General features: G+C 34.1%; 2 protein-coding genes and 1 long non-coding RNA gene across 3 annotated transcripts; 1 reads left to right on the top strand and 2 right to left on the bottom strand.

Annotated features, from left to right (window-relative positions):
- Positions 1–1,667: 1,667 nt before the first annotated feature.
- LOC145559542 (protein disulfide isomerase-like 1-4) lies at positions 1,668–7,150 on the bottom strand. The gene is made up of 12 exons (XM_081620959.1): positions 6,536–7,150; positions 5,615–5,744; positions 4,359–4,524; positions 4,084–4,202; positions 3,901–3,981; positions 3,237–3,323; positions 3,046–3,120; positions 2,823–2,891; positions 2,646–2,726; positions 2,423–2,557; positions 2,169–2,225; positions 1,668–2,038 (listed from the first exon to the last, which is right to left on the bottom strand). Exons 1-12 carry the CDS (start codon positions 7,117–7,119, stop codon positions 1,877–1,879), a joined length of 1,746 nt encoding a protein of 581 aa, XP_081477085.1. The 5' UTR covers positions 7,120–7,150; the 3' UTR covers positions 1,668–1,876.
- Positions 7,151–13,216: 6,066 nt separating this feature from the next.
- Positions 13,217–18,853, top strand: LOC145559541 (uncharacterized). Its single transcript, XR_014092756.1, has 3 exons — positions 13,217–13,370; positions 13,468–13,587; positions 18,450–18,853. It is a non-coding gene; the product is annotated as an uncharacterized LOC145559541 (long non-coding RNA).
- A 1,212-nt stretch (positions 18,854–20,065) lies between these two features.
- LOC145557430 (uncharacterized) lies at positions 20,066–20,467 on the bottom strand. Its single transcript, XM_081618612.1, has one exon. The coding sequence runs from the start codon at positions 20,465–20,467 to the stop codon at positions 20,066–20,068; it is 402 nt and encodes a 133-aa protein (XP_081474738.1).
- Positions 20,468–23,708: the final 3,241 nt, after the last annotated feature.

Here is a 23,708-nt window from a genome sequence, read left to right as displayed (position 1 = left end):
TAAGATAGAAAATTTTGCTAGCAGAACTGCAGAAGGAACATAGAGGGAACGTACATTATTAAATTTTAGTACTCTTTGGCTTAGTTATTTGCTATTAAGGAAAACTTGGTTTATACTTTTGTATATATAATGACAAAATTAGAATTTATGCCTATCAACACCTTTTTTTTTCCTAAATATAATCCCTTTTAGAATTATTTTTTTTTAAAACAAAAAATTGAACAAAGAAGGCGACTTTGATTTTGTGCTTTAAAATTTGATCAAACAGGGCAAATATTGAGCAAGGAGGGCAATATGAATTGACTTGTTTGAGTTGTTTACAGAGGGCAAAAAAAAATCTCATCTTGCTTGATTCAATCAAAGAGGGCGAAAATTTTGCCCTATTTGATTTTGATCAAAGAGGGCGAAAATTTTGCCCTATTTGATTTTGATCAAAGAGGGCGAAAAATTTTGCCTTCTTTGATATTTAACAAAGAGGGCGAAAATGTTGTATGCCCTTTGAAGCTAATAGGGCGAGTTGAGGGCGATTTTAAAATCGTCTTCTTTGCCTAATATGGCTAAATTTGAACCTAAGAGGGAGATTTAAATCGTTCTCTTTGATATAATATCTTGTAGTGTAACTTCATCATTCTTCGGATAAAGGATTGTGCCACATTGGGCTTGATAGGATCTGAAACTATTAAAGAGATAGAATCTCAACAGCTACGATCCTACGTAGATTTTTCCAATAGGACCCATACAATAGTTGTGAAGTTGTTTCCATTATACTTTCCAAAGGAGCTTAGGCCAGTTCATGAAAACATCATTCCGACTAAGCACTCCTCCACAATAGAAGGGGAGGATAAAAGCATGTGTCATGCTCCAAACCTCATAAAGAGAATTGGACCATATTGGCAGCCACATGAGTTGGTTGTGACTTCGGCTGGTGCTGGTGTCTAGTTTTTAATCAATCTTTCTCATTCGCCAACTTTATATGCTAGCCATTTTTATGTGTCAGCGAGAATTATGTCTAAAAGCTCCTTCACAAAGGTCTCTAGGATATTAATTTCAAAGTGAAATGGTCACCCCTACCCTTAGAGATTGACCATGTCCTAAATTTCACAATTACTTCCTAGAGTTGTCGTTTAATTTGACAAAGAAGTCGTCAAAGTCTATAGCGGTGTCGATGGTGTCAGTGACGATTTAATGGAGGAATCTCGGACATGATGAAGATGGTGGTATCGGTGGAAGCTTTGATGGTGGAAGCTTTGATACCATTGTTAGCGTTGACAGACGGAGTGAGGATGTTAACTTGCGTTCTTGGTGACTAAGCAGCTGGCAGTTGTTACTAAGCACTAACAATTTAATGGAGGAATCTCGGACATGATGAAGATGGTGGTGTCGGTGTAAGCTTTAATGGAGGAAGCTTAGACACCATTGTTAGTGTTGACAGACAGAGTTAGGATGTTAACTTGCATTCTTGGTAACTAAGCAGCTGACCAAGCACAAGTATGAGCTTGCAGTTGTGACTAAGCACTAAATTGGCATGCTTTGTTGTTGATATAATAGATCAAGTGAAGCTTGCTCCTCATTAAAATTAGCTGAAGCTCTTATTTTTTTCCCCCCAATTATGTTAAACAAGTTCAAAATAGGTATTTTACTTGAAAACAAAAAAATACTCCCACCAATACAAAAAAAGGACTAGCAACTTGAGTCTTAAACTACAATTCCAATGAAATGTCATCTATTACACCGATGAGCTGCAAGGAGGATTGGAAGGATGCAAAGTTTTTCTACAGCTAACCTTCAACTATTTGCCTCCAAGGGTTCAAACTACTCTCTATGATGCTATCCATTGGAATACTGTCAATATAACTTAATCGTATATCCAAAGCCCTTATAACTCGTCCTTTAATTCTTTGGTACTCCCGCTATCTTTGGAATCAGAACCCTCTGTCTTTGGGTTTGATGAAGGCTTTGAAAGCTTGAATGGGATTGCTGCATGTTTCTTCAAGAACTTGTAAAATGCCACAACAGTACGATCTGTATCAACAGTGACCTGCCACATTCACAAAATTCATGCATTTCTCTATCAAAATTTGTGTAAAAAGCAGACAGTCTCACAATCAAATGAGTTAATAGAGAAGGTGAACTTTAAATGGTGAAAAGATTCATAGGAGTAGACATACAGGATCAAAGCTTTTATTCCCAGCTGGAAAGAATAAGATTGTCGGGTACCCATCAGACTGAAAAGCAATAGCACAAGTAATTAGTTCCAAAACAGGAAGAGGGTTGGTTGCAGTAACCCAAGAACACAACAGAACTCCTAAGTCTTCACAGCCATTACAAATATAAACTGATGCAATGTCAACTAAAGAAGGCAACTTGACAAAATTATTAGAACAAAGGCAGAAGCTGGAAACAGGTAAGGGTCCTGTGCTACCTTTGCTCTGGGGTGCTCATTCGTTGTTCCATCCATTTTGGCAACGACAATAGAGTCAATTCCTCGCAAATGTCTAGCTAGCTTATTGTATATGGGCTCTAATGATTGGCAGTGACCACACCAAGGAGCATAGATCTGAAAAGGAAAAAGCATTGAAGTAAGAGCCTGATCCCACAAGGAAAATGATAAAGCTCAAAGATCAAGTTAACATTAGGAATAAAACCTCAAGCAGAACATCCTTTGACTCATCCAGAACTATCTCGTCAAAGTTATTCCCAACAACTATCTTCACATCACCATCATTCTGTTTCATACAAAAATGAAAATTAGATCAAAAGGATTATAATTAACCGCCAAGAGAAAGAAGGGCAAGGAGAATTAGTAAGTAATGGAGACTCACAGTTTCAGGGACTGGTTCAGATTTGTAGAAAGGCTTCAGTGTGTCATCCACAAAACCTTGAGCAAAAGCCTATAGATGAAATGATGGAAACATTAGGAAGTTCTACCATCACCATTACAGAATTACAATTCAGAAATTATAGAAGAGAATGAAACAACCATTATGCAGGTACCTATATAATTGAAGAAATTATTTTAACAACAATCAAAGAAATTATAAATACCTTCAATTTATCCAAAGTTACTTCTCCATCAAGAAAGAATTTCTTGCCATCGTCATTTCCTGAGTATCCAATAACCTGTACAGACGAGCAGGATGCTCAATGCTATCAAATCTGATTCCATTTCTAATACAACTAATAGCATTAGAAAAATCACGAAATAAAAAGCAACAGAAAAATCACAAATGCTGTACCTTTGGTTCATCTCCTGAAACACCAAAAAATTCAGCAACAGGCTTGCCAGTATCTTCATTGTCTAGTTGAACGTAAACAAAGATAAGCTGCATATCAACAACCATCATCAGAAGCAAGACATTAAATATCATTCCGTTTCTAATATGTGAAGAATTAAACAGATCAATGAACTAATGATAATCCATGGAGAACAAACGAGAATGAAAATCAAGAAAAAGCACGCTTTAAGACATGCATAAGAATAATTAACAGCAATCCCCCCCCCCCCCCCTCCACCCTCACCCACCCCCCCAAAAAAAGAAGGAAAAAAAAAAGAAGAAAGACACACACAAAAGCCATATAGAACCAGGATAGAAGGGAATTTGCTCTAAAAGTGCGGTTTCACTCAAGAATAAGATGGATGAAGATGGGAAGCCAAGAAAAAGGTGAATGATGAAATAGAGGCCATAAGGATTACTCCCTTCCTCGATGTCAAAAAAAAAAGGATTACTCCCTTCCTCATTTAAAGAGGGTTTTGCAGCCAGAACAAGCATCACATAGGACTTACAAGATTCTATAGCCTCAGATATCAGAGTTTGTAATGGATCTCGTACCAATAGACACAATATCAAGACAAATATCTACATGGTCTGACAGTAAAGAAGATAGCACAAACCATATTACCTTTCCTTTAAAAGATTTGGCAGCTTCCCGGAACACAGGAAGAACCGTCTCTGAATCATTTGAAGTGGCGAACAGCAAGATCTGGACAAAACATATGTTGTCAGTGGTAGTTGAGGTAATCCACACCCACATCGGATTAGGGTGATATCAGTTTTTAGCACATTAAATAAATCAGATGTTCACCTGCTTCTTGATCTGACTTTCAAAAATCACAGAAGCACTTTCTCTAGTGAAGGTTGTCACTAGGGGAAGTTTATTGGCAAAGACAAACTCGGAAATTGCAGATTTTTCAAATTTGCCATCTGCACAAGGCAACAATCTTAACAATCAACATCAAGCTGTTAAGAAATTTAACCCTGAACGGATCACTCAAAAGATCAATTAGGATTAGCTGAAAAATGATGAACTAAATCAGAACAATCAGTCAAGTAAAACACGTGATATAATGATCCACTCACCAAAATGATTAAATTTTTCAACATCCTTCTTTAGCAATACTAAAGCAGGTCGTTGAGCGTCAGCATCAATTTCAAATAGCTTTGCCACATTAGGCTTCACAGTTTGATAAAAGCTCAAATCATCTTCATTTCTTGAAGCAGCAGCAAGCTCATCACTTTCAGGACCCTGCATACAAATTAACATCAAAATAGAGCAATTAAAAGGAATGCAATCAGGAAAACAAACAGTTTTCAGTGGAAAATCACAACCAGTGTTTGATGAAATAATTAGGATGAAGACACAAGTTGATAAAATATCCAGCTCAAATATTCACAATCTTCACAGTTTCTCTTCTCCTTTCATTACAGGAATTTCGATCATATATTCTTATCATGCAAAGTTAAACATTCCTACTAATTCAGAACGTAGGGCTATATGAGACTCCTTGAAACTCCAACCATGAGACAGCCTAGTCTATTAGGCAGAAGCTAGATATAAAGATCCCTTAATTTTATTATCCTTTATAGGTTATACAGTGATACTACAATTGGAGGATTAACTTAAAGCATCCCAGTTACACACACACACACACACAAATAAAAATAAAGAGAGCATGATTCTAGTTTGGATACAAAATCACTACCAATAACAGCTTTTGACAGAAAAAAAATTACGAGTTGCACATGGTTTATCAAAAGCCAACATAGAAGGCATATGGGAGAACAGCTTAACAATAAACATGGTTGAGAGGTATATTCACATGAAAGTTACATTCACATGAAAGTTACAGCCATCTTGGAATTGCCTACAACATCCAAAAGAACCATCTCATTATCAATGGCAATAAGGCATCTAGACTATCATCCTACTTCAAAACATCTAGGTCAAAATGTCAAATAAATTTATAAATGTTTCCAAATAGTGGCCAACATCACCAGTATCCAAATCGTTTCTAAAGTCCAACATTTTGTTTCCAAATTCTGTTACCCAAATAGATAAATAATAATATAGAGCACAATAAATTTGTGCACGAGTCCATTTTACTTGATGACCTAAGGAACATTATGAAGCTTGATGGGTAGTTTACTAAATCATCTTAACTGTCAATTGCCAACAACGAAAGAACATGCTACCAAAGAGACCAATAAATCAGACATGTACGAAGCAATCACAGTCTATAAGTGTAAAACAGAGATTAAGATGTCACACACACTACACAAAATGTAAAACCTCATACTTCAACATCTCAATTACATAATAGATAAGTTGTAATTACCGTCAACGAGTCCAGATAGGCCAAAACAACTTTCTCATTTGAAGTTAGAATCTTTTCTGCTTCTTCTGTTGTCGTAATGTTGTGTACACTAGGCCCTGTCTTCTTCTTAATCCATGTCACTATAGCCTCCCTACATATAAGCAAATAAATAAGTCTGAATCCAACCTTTTTTACATCGAAATTTCATAGTTAGCTGCTCTTGTATGCAATCACCATATTCCTAAATGAATAAGTTATTCTATCTCAAAAAGCCACTAAAAACAATCACATTACAATCAATTATTACAGCTATAAAGCTGTCAGCAATAAGAAGTAATTACTTTTAACCCCTACCCCCAAACACAAATATTACATAGATCAGTCTGAGTCTCCCAAATTCGATTGCATCCTTGACTTCACTGATCAATTTTTTTTTTTCTTACCCCGGTATAAATCATAATGGAAATTAACATTCATACAGAGGTACAAACTTCAACTATTCAACATAAATATCCTCCAATTCCCAAACATAAAATCAACATAATAAACTCAAAAAATCCCCAAATTTATAACTCCACAATCATACAAAGGTACAAACTTCAACTATTCAACAATTAATCCTCTTGTATATAAGTAATCGCTTAATCCGTAACAACCAAATTTAGCAAATCAATTTATATAATTAAAATCACATTATTAGAAATTCAATTTCCCACTACCAAATCACATATTTTTCATTAAAATAGTTACTCAATTATTAGTGAATCTCAATGATTAGAATCTTCCCAAATCTAAAATGGGATTCCAAAAATTAAATAATTGCACAAATCACATTCCCCCAATTAATTAATCAATCAAAATCAAATCAAGACAACAATATTAAAAACAAAATCACCACTTAAAAATCGAATTCAATCAAACAAACAAAATTAAAGATCTTACTTGGTACGCTGACCATTGTAAAGCTTATGCTCCCCATCAACAAAGAAATAAACAGTAGGAAACCCTTGAACATCAAACTGATGAGCGAGTTCATTCTCTTCCGTGGCATCAACTTTAGCAAGAACAACATCTTTAACACCCTCCTCTTTAAGCTGAGTAGCAGCAGCAGCATACTCAGGCGCGAGTGACTGACAATGTCCACACCAAGGCGCGTAGAATTCAACCATAACAAACTTATTCCCTTCAATCACATCAGTGAAATTCCTCTCCTTCAAAACGACGACGTCTTTGTCATCAACCTCAGGAACAGAGTATTCCGACGGGTCAGAGTCGTCGCCGAATTGTGACTCGTCGAAATCGTCGAAGTTGCCAAAATCTTCGTCGTCTTCTTCGTTGGATTCATCGGCGTGGTCGTGATCGTGGGGTTGGTGGGAGGAGATGTGGGTGTCGGTGTCGTCGTCGGCGTCGAGGAAGCTGAGGTCTTCGTCGAGGTCGTCGGAATCGGTGACGGCGGTCGTTGGAGCGGAGAGAGAGAGGAGGAGGAGGGAGGAAAGGAAGAGGGTGAGGATGAGTCGAGTCGGCATTGTTGGTGATCTGAAGTTGGGAAATGTGAAAGGAGCGAAAATGGTGGGGAGTGGAGTGAGATCTGAACTGAAAAGTGTTGAAGTGAGTGTAATAGGGTTTAAGAAGAGAGAGATTAAGTCAAGGAATTTTAGGATTAATTAATTTTATTTATTTATTTATGATTAACTGAAAGGAAATTTTGGTTAACGAAATTTCACCGACATCTAATGTTCTAATCCGTTGTCCGTTGATCTGTATTTTGGATTCTCAGTTAATTTGCGTTTATTAATTAAGAACTAAAACAAGCGGACTTTATGATATATATGTTAAATTTCTGAAACAATATGAAATGGGTCTGGGCTACTCGAACAAGGAGGAGGAGAGTTTGGTCCACAAACAAGGCTTTGGAGCTTCATACTAAAACTAATTGGCAATAGTAGGAGGTACTCCTCTACCTTATAAAGTGAAACCATCTCTCCTCTTTCTCCAATGTGGGACACTCATAAGTGGGCTACAATGGGTTTCAACACTCCCCCTCACTTATGAGTGTCCTTAGAACTTCAGAGCTAACTGGATAAGGCCAGATCAATAATCCTCTTAGGGGCTGGACATCCTGTCAAGGTAAACCCTTATCCAGTAGCGATTAAATACCCAGTTTAGAAGAGACCCACAACCTGGGCTCTGATACCATGTTACATTTCTGAAACAATATGAAATGGGTCTGGGCTACCCGAACAAGGAGGATGAGAGTTTGGTCCACAAACAAGGCTTTGGAGCTTCCATACTAAAACCAATTGGCAATAGTAGGAGGTACTCCTCTACCTTATAAAGTGAAACCATCTCTCCTCTTTCTCCAATGTGGGACACTCATAAGTGGGCTACAATGGGTTTCAACAATATATATTTATACGAAGAAATTTAACACCGAAGTCCTAATAGCTTAGTGGAAGACCGTCAGTCTTGAAAACTGAAGGTCCGTAGTTCGATTTTGCGTGTGGACATAGGATTTTTTTTTTTTTCCTAAAAAAATACTTTGTGTATATGTATGATTCGAAATTTCATATGTATGAGCACTATCATTCAATTAGTCAAAATTCAAATTAGATAAAGTGAATTGTGGAAAAAAAATTCAATAATAACTAGTGTTCTTAATCAAATGGAACTCTTTATAAATTATGAATACTAATTACACGCACATTTTGAATTATGAACTCTTTAATTTAGGTTAATTAGGTTAGATCCCGTGCCATGCATAGTTTTTCAACCTTTTTCAAAAAAAAAAAAAAAAGTAATCACTAATATAGGAATTTATTTATGCAAAGATATGGTTAGATATTTAAGTTTATAAATATATTATTATACGATTTTTGGAAGTAAATATTTTGCGTATATTTTTTGTCAATTTTTAAATAGTTTTATTTTTTTAAAAAAAAAATACTAAGGACACATCAGAAGATGACACGTGTCATTGCTGGTGTGTCTTTTAGTATATTGTTATTGATTTCAATAAGTGTTATTTTTGTAAAGCAATTAAGTCCAAAATCGGTTAGGTCATTTTTAGTATTTATTAATTTAAGACCAAGTCATTTCGGGTATAGTTCGGGTCGCTTCGCGTTTTGGGTCCGTTCGGGTCAAAATCGGGTCGAGTCACTTTGGGTATCGGGTCAATTCGGGTATTGGGTCAACTTCGGGCCGGGTTTATTCGGGTCAGGTCAATCCGGGTATCGGGTCAAGTTCGAGTCAACTCCACGGGTCGGGTCAGGTTGGGTCATCTTTGTGTTCGGGTCAACTTCAGGTCTACGTTTCTGGTCAATTTTGGGTCACGAGTTGGGTCATTCGGGTCGGATCATGATTGCCAGCTCTACTTGGAACTACTCTTAAAAAAATATCTTTTTTTGATCCTATATGTATGTATGAGATGTAAGTTTGCCTTAGAGGACTCTATTTACTACCTCCGTTAAATGTTATGTGCAACTTTGAAATATTTTATATCTCACAAATAATACCCCAAAGTTTCACATAACATTTAACGAAGGTAGTATTTATTTAGTGATTGTCCTAACTCTACTGCTTTTTGGTCTCTTGTTTTCAAAAAGTTTGGTTATTTAAACATTGATTTTCAAGTCTTCGTTGAATTCATCTGTGTGGTAGTGATCGTGGGGTTGGTGGGAGGAGATATGGGTGTCGGTGTCGTCGTCAGGGTCGAGGAAGCTAAGGTCTACGTCGAGGTCGTCGGAATCAGTTACGGCGGTCGTTAGGGGGGAAAGAGAGAGGATGAGGAGGGAGGAGAGGAAGAGGGTGAGGATGAGTCGAGTCGGCATTGTTGGTGATCTGAAGTTGGGAAATGTGAAAGGAGCCAAAATGGTGGAGAGTGGAGTGAGATCTAGACTGAAAAGTGTTCAAGTGAGTGTAACGTAATAGGGTTTAAGAAGAGAAAGATAAAGTCAGAAATTTTAGGATTAATTAATTAAGGAAAATTTGATTTTAATAATTTAACTTTTTGTCTGTCTTGGATTATTAATCCCACCTTGTATCCCTATTTTTTTTTATCCGTACCAACCGGTCATCTACCCACTACAGCAGGTCACCTGTACATGTGTCACGTTATGATTGGTCCATTTTTTTCTTCTTTTCTTTCTCCTTCTTCCTTCCTCCTCCTTCCTTTCTCTTTCTTTCTCCTCCATAATTTCTGGCAGCTCCCCTTATGCTATTTTTTTTCTTTTCGTTCTCCTTCTTCCTTCCGGCCTCCCCCTTCCTTTCTCTTTCTTTCCTCCTCCTTCCCTTCTCCTCCATAAATTCCAGCAGCAACCCAATTTTGTTTTTTTTTTTTTTCTATTCTTTCTTTCTCCTTCTTCCTTCCTTCTCCTTCTTTTCTCTTTCCTTCTCCTCCATAACTTCCGCCATCTAACCCACCCTCTTTTGTCTTCTTCTTCCCTTTCCCGCCGTGATTTACAATTTAGCACCCCCTTAAAACCGCCACAATTTGAAGGGTGTTAGGGTGGTCGAAAACTGGAGGGGAGGGGGTTAAGGTGGTCGGAAATTGGAGGGGAGGGGTTAGGGTGCCCAAAATTGGAAGGGAGGTGGTGGCAGGGGCGGATCTATTAAGGTGTACAGTGAGTCACGTGACTCACCAACACAAAAAAAAAATCTAAGAGACCGCCTATTACAGATAGGCGGTCTCTTTGTTGCTTCTATTTGAGATTAGCCCACTGTCAGTTTTTAAAGTATCAAAGAGACCACCTATTAAAATATCAGATAGGTGGTCTCTTTGTTGTTGCTATTGCCACCACGTCATTAGAGACCTGTTATCTAGATAAGAGGTCTCTTTTTGTCAGCCTAGAATAATTTTTTGCGCTGCGTTCATATTTCATTAAAGAGACTCGTTATGTATAATAACCGGTCTCTTAAGTTATCTAACTTTTTTTTTTTAAATAATTCTTGTTTTTAAGTAAAAAAAAATCATAAAGTTAGTTTAATATAATAGTTTTATAGTATGTATTTTTATATCCTATTTTTGGATTGAAATCATTTTGGTGAAACATAATTTTTTTTATATAATTTTGGATTGAAACAAGTGATCAATTATTGATGGTGACTCATAAGTTCGAAAATCCTGGATCCGCCACTGGGTGGTGGTCAGGAATTTAGGGTTGCGAGTTCATGGTGGTTGATTTTAGGGGGTCGAGGGTTTGGTGGTCGGATTTTGGGGGTTATGGTGGTCGGAAAATTTGGGGGTTATGGTGGTCGGTTATGGAGCTCCATAACCATGGAGGTGGAGGGAAGAAGAAGGTGGAGTGGAAAAGGAAGGGAGTGGGGGAGGGGTAGGGGGTTTGTTTTTATTATTTTTTTATTTTCTTTTTTCTTTTATTAGCTAAAAATTTGGAAAAAAAATTGAAAAGAAAAATTACCTGGTGAACCGGTTCCCGGTCACTTGGTACGAATAAAAAAAGATAGGGGGTACAAGGTGGGATTAATCACGTATAATCGAAATGTGTGATTAATAATCCAAGACAGACAAAAGGTTGGATTATTAGAATCAAATTTTCCATTAATTAATGGATTTTTTAGAAAATAACACCACAAAATTGTCATGATTTTGATTATAACACCACACAAAACAAAATTTTTATTATAACACTACTAAAAAAAAAAAAAACCCCAAAAATTGATTTCACCACCACTTAACTTTGCCATAAAAAAAAAGTTTAGTGGACCCCACAATGTGTACGTGTCAATCAATTACTGGATTAAAAAAAAAAAACCCTAAAATCCTAACCCAGCCACCACCCCCACCACCAGCGCCGATTTCCACCGCCGTCACCACTATCGTACCATGGCCGTCACCCTAACCCTATCATACCAATGGAAACACCAGTTATTAATATATTTAATTACTAAATGAAACCTTATTAAATGTATTCGAAATTGCTAGTTTGACACATTAAATGTGAAGATAAAAATGAAATAACTTAGGGCTTGTTTGGCATTGTTTTTTGTTTTCAGTTTTCTGTATTTTTGAAAACAAAAAATCAAAAACAGAAAACAAGAAAAAGGTGCTTCCACTTTTCTGTTGTCAGTTTTCAAATATATCATGATTTTAATAAGTTTGTCTAATTTTAGTTTTATTATATGACATATATCATATGAGTTTGAAATCTAAAAAACCAAAAAACAGAAAACCACAGCGATGCCAAACGAATCCTTATATAGTTGTTTAAGAATTAAGAGTTATAAGTTATATATTGGAGTGGAGGTTAAAAATTCCACTAATGAATGTGATATTGTGAGAAAATAATGTTTTACTAATGTGTGCATAAGTACATAACAACGTCATGTCACTTATCAATCACATTTAACATGTTGAGATTGCAAAACATTGCCTAAATGTCGCTAGATTAGGAAGTGCAAATGAAGAGTTGTGAGCCACACAACCCTTTGCTTAATAGCTATTAATAAAAATAATAAAGGTACAAGGAAGAGATAGCTAGAAAAGAGTCAAAGGTAGAGTAGTCTCACTCTTTCGTGTCAGATATGAATTCACGTGCAAAAAGGGAGAAAAATTACTAAACCACTACTATTAAGAGTATATTTTGTATTCCCTTCGTTTTTTTTAAGTGCCCTATCAGCAAATATGGCAATATTCATTTGATTTACTTTGATCAATGTTTGTGATCTATGCAGAAGAAAAACACAAATATTGTGGATACTTGTTAGAATCGTCTCAATGAGTATATTATTAATATACAATTGTTATAATTTATTATTAATAATTAGAGATATTATTGATCATAGTTTTGCATCGACATGTGTATCACGTCACTATGGGGCATTTATGACATGCGTATTAAGTCACTATTGTGCACGTAATAAAAATGGAGGGAGTACCACTCAATGGGGGATCTATTCATGCATAATTATTCACTAAGTGCCTCTCCAAGCTTAGTATTCTAGATCCACTTCTGACACTATTGAAACTATAGTAGCATTTTGTGGTATTATTTGATAGCTCAATGAGATGTCTTTAAATTTGCAAGCAAAATGACACTCCCACCCCTGTTAGGCATCATGTTAACCATGTAAAATGCCTCGTCTCTATACATTGTTAACTTGAACTTTTCTTACATCAACTTTTAAATAAGGTGGATGCATAATAACTATACCTCAAGGATGCGAGGCGACTTCTTGTGTCACTACACCAAGAATTCTCCCTCGAGTAATGGCTCGAGTAATCGGGTTTAATTACTTGACAAGTTCGACTACATCGAGAAGTCTCCCACATGTCATCAAATTTAATTACTTGACACATTTAGTGAAGAAAATAAAAAGTAAAAAAGGATCCAATCAATGTGGAGCGTTGGGTCAATTTTTACCGGCTAATCTGCTATCATTGATAACTACTACCTCCGTTTTTATTTGGTTGACACATTTCTATTATCACACTTGTCAACATGTATTTTTAAAGCTTAATTACTCTAATTAGCAACATTGTAAAATTATAAAAAATGAATATTAATAAAATATATATCGATATGATTCAAACAAGATCCCAATTGATTACATATTATTGTATTTATAAATCACAAAATCGAGTCAAAGTGTAGTGCGTGAATAGTATAAAAAACAAACCATTAGTAAATCCGAATCTCTCAACCCAACCCGTTTCCCATCAATAACCAACCCACTAAAATCTCAATCTGCGAAACCGGCAAAAACTGTTGTTGAACACCAATCAACAGAAATCCACGACACAATGATCAGCGTTCTTGCTCAGGTTTCTATTTTCACTAACATCAAGTTCAAATTACGTTAATTGTAATCAAAAGCTAACAAATTGACCGAATCAACTTTGATTTTGTCGCATTTTTCAGGAGCGATTACTCGGCGCTGCGCTCGGAAGTGCCCTGACAGCTGCCGTCGTTTTCGAGAATCGACGAAATATCTACAAAACTATTTCTGAGAATAATGCTAAATTCGATAATCAATTACAGGTGATACTCGAAATGCTGTTGATTTTATGCTCTGTTTTTGTAAAATTTTGATTTCATGTTGTTTGCTTTTCAATTTTGGAACCCTAGATTTGATTATTTTGATTTTTGGGGGTATTTGCGATTTTATGTTTCGGCTTCATTGATTGTTGATTATCCAAGAACTTTAAATTATCAATAAGTTATTTTGACAGGAAGGATTGATGTTGTTATCATTTTGATTGATTATTTTGTTGCCGCTAAATGCCAATTGTTCCTATCGAATTTTTTTAGGACTTAAGGACTATTCTGGGAAGGTAATTGTGATGATTTGATATGCGTTGGCTACAATGTGCCATTTTTCATCAAATGTCAAATTTCCTTACATTTTGCAAAGTTTCAATTTTATGATGTGATTCGGTATTTCGATTTCATACTCGAAATGACCTCTTTTAGTGCACCCATTAAATGATGTTAAGCTTAACACAATTTTTGGTGCAAGTTAAGCTTAACATTATTAATCATATGTTTTTTTAAACAATGGATATGTGAATGGAGTCCTTAGATTAAATTATTGCGTCATTTTGAGAAGATGAGGCATTATACATATGTACACTATTTCACATTTGGACTTGACATGTTGGATAGGGACTAGTGCACCGCCCTCCTTTGTCTCTTTGCTGTTGCATGAGAAATTGTCATGAAATAAGTTATAGCTTTCCTAGGTGTTTTCTCTGCCTTATTTTTGATTTTGGTATATAGCTTTCCCTATGTCTCGTTACTTTTTGGTTATATTAGTGTCGTGAATTTCCAGAATTTGAAGTGGAGTAGTATATTATCCCTTCCTGCTACAAATCCAGTGGGAATTGTTGTTTTAATGCTTTTTCTTTCTTCCTGGTAACGACTATCTTGTTGTACATATTTGGCACGTAGCTCAGATTCATGAAATAAGTCACCTTGCACAAGTTTTTATTGTTATAAGATGATGATAAGAGTTGTAGGATCCTAATTATAATCACTCAACAAAAGTAGAGAGAGGAGAGCTCTTAACTATTTCTATATGTGTTTTCATACTAGTATTAAACTTGCTTTAAATTACAAAGACAGACTTTACTATTTTATATTTCCTTGCTTATGCTGATTATAATCAATGTAATGCTCATAATAATATATGAAAATATTTACTGCAAACTACAAATTAACTTTCACCCTCTCATAATGTATAGTAATATCTATACTCTGTAGAATTTTTAGTGCAATAATTCAAGTTCACTTTCAATGCCTCACTTAAATTTACCTTTTACAATTCCTCGTTGTGTTTGTGTATACAGTTTTTTTTTTTTTTTTTTTTTTTTTTTTTTTTTTTTTTTTTTTTTTTTTTTTTTATTAGAAACAATTGTGTATACATCTTTTGAATTTTTATTTTTATTTTAAGGTTGTCACTAAAATAATGGCTATTGATCTAGGAATTTTATGAGTCTTAGTTAGATCTCTCTTTAAAAACAAAAAAAGAAACCTTATACCAATATGTCTGATCAATTTGACCTTGGTAGCTTTTTTTTCTGCGGTTAAGAAGCTAAAAGGTTGCTTAATTGAACTTTGATTAATAGTATCATTACCCGTTGAAACACAAATTTAAAGTGCTCTTTCAGCATCATCACTAGTATTTGATAAGCTTGATCTATTGTTACTATGTCATCTGCCTTTTCTGTAAAATACCTTATTTATTATTTACTTTCTTTAATTCGGTGTCATCTACATACGTTCTTTCTCTTTTTGAATTAATTAAGAACCACAGACTTTGCATATTAATTATTTTCGAATGTGCAATTGTAGTGAATGTTTTCTCATCCAACATATTGCTTTTAACCTAGCCTGTCTATGTACCTTATTCACTTTTCGTTAGTGGCTCTCTTAACCTCAAGGCTTCCATTACTTTCTTTCTTGATTCTTCTTTTGGACAGTATTGTTTTCCTACTTAACTACCAGGTTCAGTGCCTTCTCAAGCCTAGCTCTTTTTTACTCAATGGTTCAATGTCTATAAATATACTAAACACAGAGACATCTTTAGGCCACTCAGTCACGTGTTATAGATAAGCAGGACTTGGAATATGTTTGGGCTTTATGTTGGATGAGTTTTGAATTTAGCTTGTTGAATGATGGGATGGAGTCTAAGTAGGTAGAGGGCCCAGAAGCCTTAGCAATTTAGCATAGGATGTATTGTACTTTTGCCTTCAAAATGAGGATATACCCTATTAATTGTATGATTTTGCACTCATTGAACTTCAATTCCATGAAGTTTCTTCATCATATCTAAATATCTTGCCATTCAAAGTATCATAGTTGATAATTCAAAAACTCACAAATGTGGACACACTAGGCTTCTATCCACTTCACTTATTCCACTGGCTTACATTATACTCTCTTCGCTTTTTTTTTTTTTTGTCTTAAAAAAATTTTACACACTTCTTTTTTCTTTTTTTTATTCACGGAAACCAAGGTATTTAAAGTTAGGAGAAAGGACAATTAAAAAAATGTTAGTTGTAAGTTTGTAAATAAAAAAAAAAAAAAAATCCAAAAATAAAGTGAGTAAATTAAAATTAAACAGAGGGATTATTAACTTTTGTTGGGTAAGCAATTAGTAAGTAATATTGCTCATGGAAGAGCTTCACCGTAACTGTCCTTAGACTTTTTCTTTCTTCATTGAATTTATCTTTTTAAGATAAAACGGAGGGATTATAAACTTTTTTGGGTAAACAATTGGTGAGTAATATTGCTCATAAAAATAGGGTCCTATCCTTACTTTCAACCACCCTAATATATTTTGGCGATTTAGGGGGCTGTAAGAGGATTGTTGCTGTCTTACGTAGTTATTTATTGGAAATGATAGTATATCCACTTTTTTTTTTTTTTTTTTTTTGGGTTTTTCTAAGCTATACCCCTAAGGTATTCGAGTTTCTAAGGTGTACCCATGCTTTTTCAACTTTCTAAGTTGTGCCCCTCAACTCACTACCATTAATGAATGGTACCCTCCTTGGGACTTCCACGTCACCTAAAGTTAACTATAAATTTAATAGAAAGATGATAAAAGGTAAGGAAATGGTAGGAGAAAGAAATCTTAGCCACCGCAACCCTAATAATGAAAACTGAAGCCACGAAATCACACTCTCAAATAACTTTTAAACAACTAATAAGGGTACATTTTAGTATTGATAAGGAGTTGAAGGGCACAGCTTAGAAACTTGAAAAGGCATGGGTACACCTTAGAAACAAGAATACCTTAGGGGTATAGCTTAGAAAAACCCTTTTTTTTTTTTTTTTTTTTTCTCTATACTATAAGTGCTTTAAACTTCTTATTATTATGTGCACTAACTAATGCAGCTTCTTAGGCCCCGTTTGGCATCAATGTAGTTTTCAGATATTTGTTTTTTTTTTTTTTTTGATGTCATATGATATGTCATAAAAAGAATAAAAAATTAAACCGACACATTGATATCATGATTATTTAGAAAACTGACAACAAAAAAGTGAAACTACTTTTTCTAGTTTCCTACTTTTGGTTTTTTGTTTTCAAAAAAGTAGAAAACTAGAAACAATAAACGATAATGAACAAGCCCTTATCTTTGTTTGGCTTGCTTTATAAAAGGCATCATTGAATGCTTGTGAAGTAAACAAGCTTGGCGATGTTGATTAGGATGAGGTTGGGTCATTTCAGGTCTAGTATACAGTTGGATCGGGTTCGCGTTCGCTCTGCAGCTTGTAAATTTATTGGAATATATATACAGTTTCTAGTCATGGACACCTAAACAATAGGTTCAAATTGTTTTGTATTCTAGACATTGTAAAATTGTTTCCCTTTTTCAATTTTACAACCGTTCTCACCTTTAATAGTTGCCATTAATTCCAAATGCTTTATTTCTTTTTTATTATCTTCCAGTTTAACCTTGGCCAACCTATTCTGAGCTAACCTTGGTCAACCTTTATTTCTATTTGTTATGGAGTCATCAACAACAGTTACATTTGAATTATTTTTGGATTATGATCTACAAATTTACTTTGATTGTATGATTACTTGCACCTTTAGCCAAGTACCATTTACGTTTCCACACGTGTTCTAATGAGCAGCATGTCATTGAAAAATGACCATATATGCCATTGTAACATTGGCTTTAATTAACTTGGCCACCTTTTCATCCTCTATCATAACCTTTTTTTAAGAGGTTGTATCTCTAGTAAATGTTGGGGAAAATCCAATTCTCTCTATGTCGAAAAGTATAGTACATGATTGAAATTTCATTTCTCACAAAATGATATTTGTATTTGTTGCAACACCATTACTCACCTTGTATTGATGTTAAATTGAATGAATTGTTCTGTGCTAATGATGTGTTGTAACCTTAAAATTTTTCTAAAGTCACTTTGAAAGGTAGTGTATTGGCTGCTTACTAAGGCAGGGGATCTTTGCTATAGGCTCTTTTCTTTAAATGTGAATATTGTTGGTTGAAAGCATGTTGTCTTCACAGCATTTTTTTATTAAAAAATTCTCAAATGAAAAAGAAAATAAAGGAATATTAGACTATGTTTTTGCCTTTTTTTTTTTCTTGTTAGACTTAGAATATATAGAACCTTTTTGTGTAGATCAAGAGATAGGGGATTTTGGTTGGAATCCAGATGAGGTGTAGATTATCAGTAAAACCAATACATTCTCATGCTATAGAATATTTTACCATATTGAGAAGGGGGAGTAGAAAAGTAGCCTTTATTGTTTATCTTCAACTACCCAGAGTGTAGGAAAGTGTTTTTCACTCAATAAGAGTTATATCCTAGTTTATCATTATGAGAATCAATGACTTTATCTGACTTACTCTTGAATGAGATCCATGCAGGTTAAGAGGCCAGTTCTTGCAACAAAATCTTTCGAAATTGCACATTTGTGGAACAAAGCTGTAGATAAGACTTTTGGGACTGTGATTGCATCTCTTAGTTCACGTGGGTGGTAAAATCTCTGTAATCGGATTGTTGAATGAACTGCATAAAAAAGAATGGAGATATATGCAGTTACTAGCATATGCATTCTTTCTGCAACTGTCACGTTTTGCTCCATGCCCCTGTGAGGGAGGTCAACCAGATTGTTATATGTGAGTTTGACATTCTTTGTATGACTGACATAAGTGACATTGTATCCAAGTTAATCCATACTCATAGATATAATTGTTCTTTTGAAAGTCCACTACATATTTTCATGGGTGAATTTTTTGTTTGATAATTATAATTAGATTTGGCTCCTGTACGTTATGTTTTCAGTTGGTCTGCATCTTTTGTGAACGTCCAGGAAAGTTTGAAATTTCGTGATGGTACTCAGGTTAAAATGTTCACTCGACTTGCACATTTTGCTATTTACTGAAGTAATCTGTTTATAGATGAACTCAGCTAGAGGTGCCTTTCTGTTATCATTGAGTCCATTATGGAATTATATTTGGCTCAAAAACCATGGTATGATCAGAGAAAAGCAAATGCACCACTGCATCCCTGTTCTTTTATAAATTGTTGTCTTACTACCTGAGCTTTGTGGCCTTGTTTTGTTGAAACCTACAGCAGAATGGTGTGCGTGCATGTTTTGCAATTCTTTGAAGATTGTTTTTGTACTATCTTCTTTTCAGGAGCTTTTTGTCGAATTTTATTACAGATTTGTGCTTGTGTGCGTGCGTGTATACGTGTGTGACTGTGGGATGCATTGACAAGAAATGAACACCATCATTGCCAAGACTGCTGGGAATTTACAATGAATTAATAATGCATTTTTTTTTTATAATTTAATTGTATGTTTTCACCTGTGATTCCTGGTTAAACTATGAATTTATGTCCAATTACCTGTGAATGCTTTGAAACACCATCATTACTAAGAGACATCTGAGTGATTACAGTGGATTAATTAAGTGCTTAAATACGAGCACGTCTTATTCTTAATTGATTGTATTCATCAAGGAACCCTAGTTAACTACGAAAGCCTTTTTAGCTACAAATTAATCATTTTACTTTAATATTTGTCTAAATCATGATTATCTCCTCCCCCATTTGCCATTGTTGCTTAGTTGCTTGTTTAAGAAGAGGGGTGACATGTTTGGCAAAGAAAATCATAAGACATGGGCAAACTTATGCTCAAAAATCTTACGTATACATTAATAAATTACTACAATAAACTCTTCGTATCGAAAAGAGAGAAGTAAAAAAGATCCTAGCTAGTACACGCGAGCTCACACGAGCAAGCAGCAACTAATGTCATAGTGAGGAGAATGGGAGAGGAGGGACGGTAGTAGTCCCTCTCATCTCCCATGCTCGTAAGCGATGGGGGTTCAATTGCTGCCGGAGTTTACCCCATCTTGTTCATCTTACTAACTAAAAAGACGAAAAAAACACACTATTATGTGGCTGGAAATCTGTAGGCCTGAAAGCTGAATAATACAGGCAAAAGACGGTTTCATTAAAACTATGAAACATATAATTAAACATCTGGTTGGATAGGTTTAGTACGATTGACATTTTCTTGACGAGTCTTAGCCACGTAGTAAACGCCTATTGCCAAGCAGAGAACTATGATGGCTGCAAAAGCAGGGCCAGCAATCGTTCCAGCTCCAAAAGCAGTAGTACGTGTTAATGGGGAAGTTTCTGTTGTTGCTGCTTCAGACTGCATTTCATGCACTTGAGCTGCTAATGGAATTGGTGCACAGTTTGATTTAGTACAAGGGTCTTGATGTGCATTAGGGTGGAAAAACTCATACGCCGTGGGAGATAAGGCTGCCGCCGGGCTCTGGTAAGCTAGCCCATGGGGTGCACGGTCTTGTGCTGCTATCCGGGAAATCAAGGACAGAGAGAAGAGAACGAAGAAACAAATTCTTTGTACCATTTTCGGTTGATACTTCAGGGGTTGGAGTGATAGGTTATAGATAGGTTTAATTTAGATTAGGTTATTGGGGTTTAGGCTTAGGATGAAGGGGTTTATATACAAGTAAAGTAGTGGGATTGTTGCTTGGCGTGAAATTTTAGTCATGGCAAAGGAAAATTGGAGAAGGGGAACAAAATGATGGAACAAGTGGTTTCAATTATGGCAAGCAAAGGTTAAAGATGATCACCTCCCCATGACTGTGCTATCCTCGTGACATTCAGGTTTTGCATGGGGAATGTACACAAGAACTACATGAATTTAGCACGCACATATTATTTATTTTTGGTCCCCGCTCTTCCCTTCTTAACGGACACTGCTACATCTACCCGGTGAGTAGACAACCCATCACTAATGAACGGCTAAAGAATACTTATCCGGATTTCACTACTACGATTCTCCACTAGTGGTGTTCAGATAAGATTTTTTCACTTTAAGCACTACATTAGTCAATTAAGTAGCACATACATTCATATATGCACACTCTCCTTCCGTTCTACATTGATTGTCGATTTCATTTTCCAAAATAAAACGTTTACCATCTCTTTTTTCTTACAATAAGTTCGATTTTTGAAAGTAAAAGCGACATTTAATATGAAATAGAAGGATATTTTATCGGTTATATAATTTTTTTAACAAAAATCATAAATTATTAATACATTACAAGTAGAATTGTAATGGAAGCAAGTTTTACCGATCCATTAATGTTTTAAATATTGAATTAAAGCAAAGGTGAGAGAGAGTGAAGATGTTAATTAATTTTTTTTTTACTGAAGCATACTTATTACATTGGGGTCTTTTGCGTGGGACTTTGACATCATATTGCTGCTTCTTTAATCTCCTCTACCTTATTTGGGAGTAGAATAGAATAGTCCATGCCTAAAATGTAATTGAGTGGTTTGGGAAATGGTGACAATGTATTTGTACAATTGTACTTTTGAAAAGTAGTAAAGCTAAATTAACATGAATTTCATGCAAATACATTGCCTTTTGGTTTCACCACGTATTGTTGCTCCATATCAATATATCATTGTGTTTTAGCTTTTGTCAAACCCATAATTTCCATCATTATATTGATTATATGAAGGGAATGATTACAAACTTATATTGAAATTATAAGTGAGAAAAACAAAAATTGGTTATAATAATCCTTAGGTTGGTCCATTTTTTTGTATAAAATAATTTCTTCTCAGATATATTTATTAGTGTTTATATACTATTTAACTTAATGTTTATATACAGTATATATTGTACAAATACATTGTCACCATTTTTGATTTTTCTTGTTTTAAATTCATGGGCCATATTAAATTAAAAACTCTAATTAAACCATGCATTTGTTTTTTTTTTTTCCTTCATCTTTTGTTATTAAAATTTCATTAGAATGGAACGTTAGATATGAAAAAAATAGAGTTAAAATTAGTAAAAATAACTCTGAGTAAAAGAAAACTAGTGAGATGCTTATTGATTGAATTTTGACGTCGACCATTCGATAGACCGACTTCAAAAGTTTGTGTCAAACAACGATATGAAAGAGCAAATTCAAAATTGTTTCCAAAAGATTTTAGTATACATGTATATACTAACAAAAAAAAAAAAAAAAGCTAACAATTGAATAAATAGAATGTTTATTTACTGTTTATATATATTGTACAAAATACATTGTCACCATTTATTGAGACGTTTTGATTTTTCTTGTTTTAAAGTCTTTATGAATCATGTTCAATTAAAAACTCTAATTAAGCCATGCATTTTTTTTTTCTTCATCTTTTGCTTTTAAAATTTTAAAATTTTATTAGAATGGAACGTTAGAGATGCAAAAAATAGAGAGTTAAAATTAGTAAAATAACTCTGTGTAAAAGAAAACAAGTGAGATGCTAATTGATTGAATTTTGACGTCGACTATTCAATAGACCCACCTTAAAAGTTTGTGTCAAACAATGATATGAAAGAGGAAATTCAAAATTGTTTCCAAGAGATTGTTGTGTTTCCATGAAGGATTATGTAGAATTTTTCTTATGTGAGAACACTCTTTATGTTCTATATTTTAAATCTGATGTTCTAAACTTTTCCTTAGATGTTCTAAATTAAATCAAATGTTCTAATTTAGTACTCACATGTTTTAAACCATCAATTAGTTAAGTTTAATATCATAAATTTTATTTTAAATAACTTGTTCCAAAATTTTAACTTATATGTTCTAAATTTTAAAATGTGTTCTAAGATTTTTAATTATATGTTCCAAATTTTAAAGCGTATGTTCTATTTTTTTACTCGTATGTTGTAAATTTTTTACTCACACTTTCTATATTCTACATCAGTTTGTTCTAAATTTTTATTCACATGTTCATAATCTTAAATAAAATATTCTACATTTTACTCATATGTTTAAAATTTCATAAAGTAGATTTTATAAATTTTTAATCACTAATTCTTAAATCAAATGTTCTAAACATATTACTCACATAGATGTTCTAAATTATTACTCAGATGTTCTAAATTTTAATTTCAGACACATGTTCTAAATTTTTACTCGTATGTTCTAAACTCACATGTTCTAAATTTAAAATCAGTTCTCATATAAGTATGAATTCTCACATATGAATTTATTCTCACCGGATCCCTCCCCTATATATATATAATTTAGAACATGTTGAAATTAAAATTTAGAACATCTGAGTAATAATTTAGAACATCTATGTGAGTAATATGTTTAGAACATTTGATTTAAGAATTAGAACACAAGTGATTAAAAATTTACTTTATGAAATTTTAAACATATGAGTAAAATTTAGAACATCTAATTTAAGATTATGAACATGTGAATAAAAATTTAGAACAAACTGATATAGAATATAGAAAGTGTGAGTAAAAAATTTAGAACATATGAGTTAAAAAATAGAACATACGCTTTAAAATCTGGAACATATAATTAAAAATCTTAGAACACACATTTTAAAATTTAGAACATATAAGTTAAAATTTTGGAACAAGTTATTTAAAATTTATGATATTAAACTTAACTAATTTATGGTTTAGAACATGTGAGTACTAAATTAGAACATTTGATTTAATTTAAAACACCTAAGGAAAAGTTTAGAATATTAGATTTAAAATTTAGAACATACGAGTAAAAATTTAGAACATAAAGAGTGTTCTCACATAAGAAAAATTCTCACATAAGAAAAATTCTCACGAGAGCCTC

The sequence above is a fragment of the Chenopodium album genome, chromosome 9 (genome assembly GCF_948465745.1).
Source record: "Chenopodium album chromosome 9, dcCheAlbu1.1, whole genome shotgun sequence".
NCBI classification, from domain to species: Eukaryota; Viridiplantae; Streptophyta; class Magnoliopsida; order Caryophyllales; family Amaranthaceae; genus Chenopodium; species Chenopodium album.
Note: the sequence above shows the minus strand (reverse complement) of the source record. Positions and strands in the feature narration are given on the sequence as shown.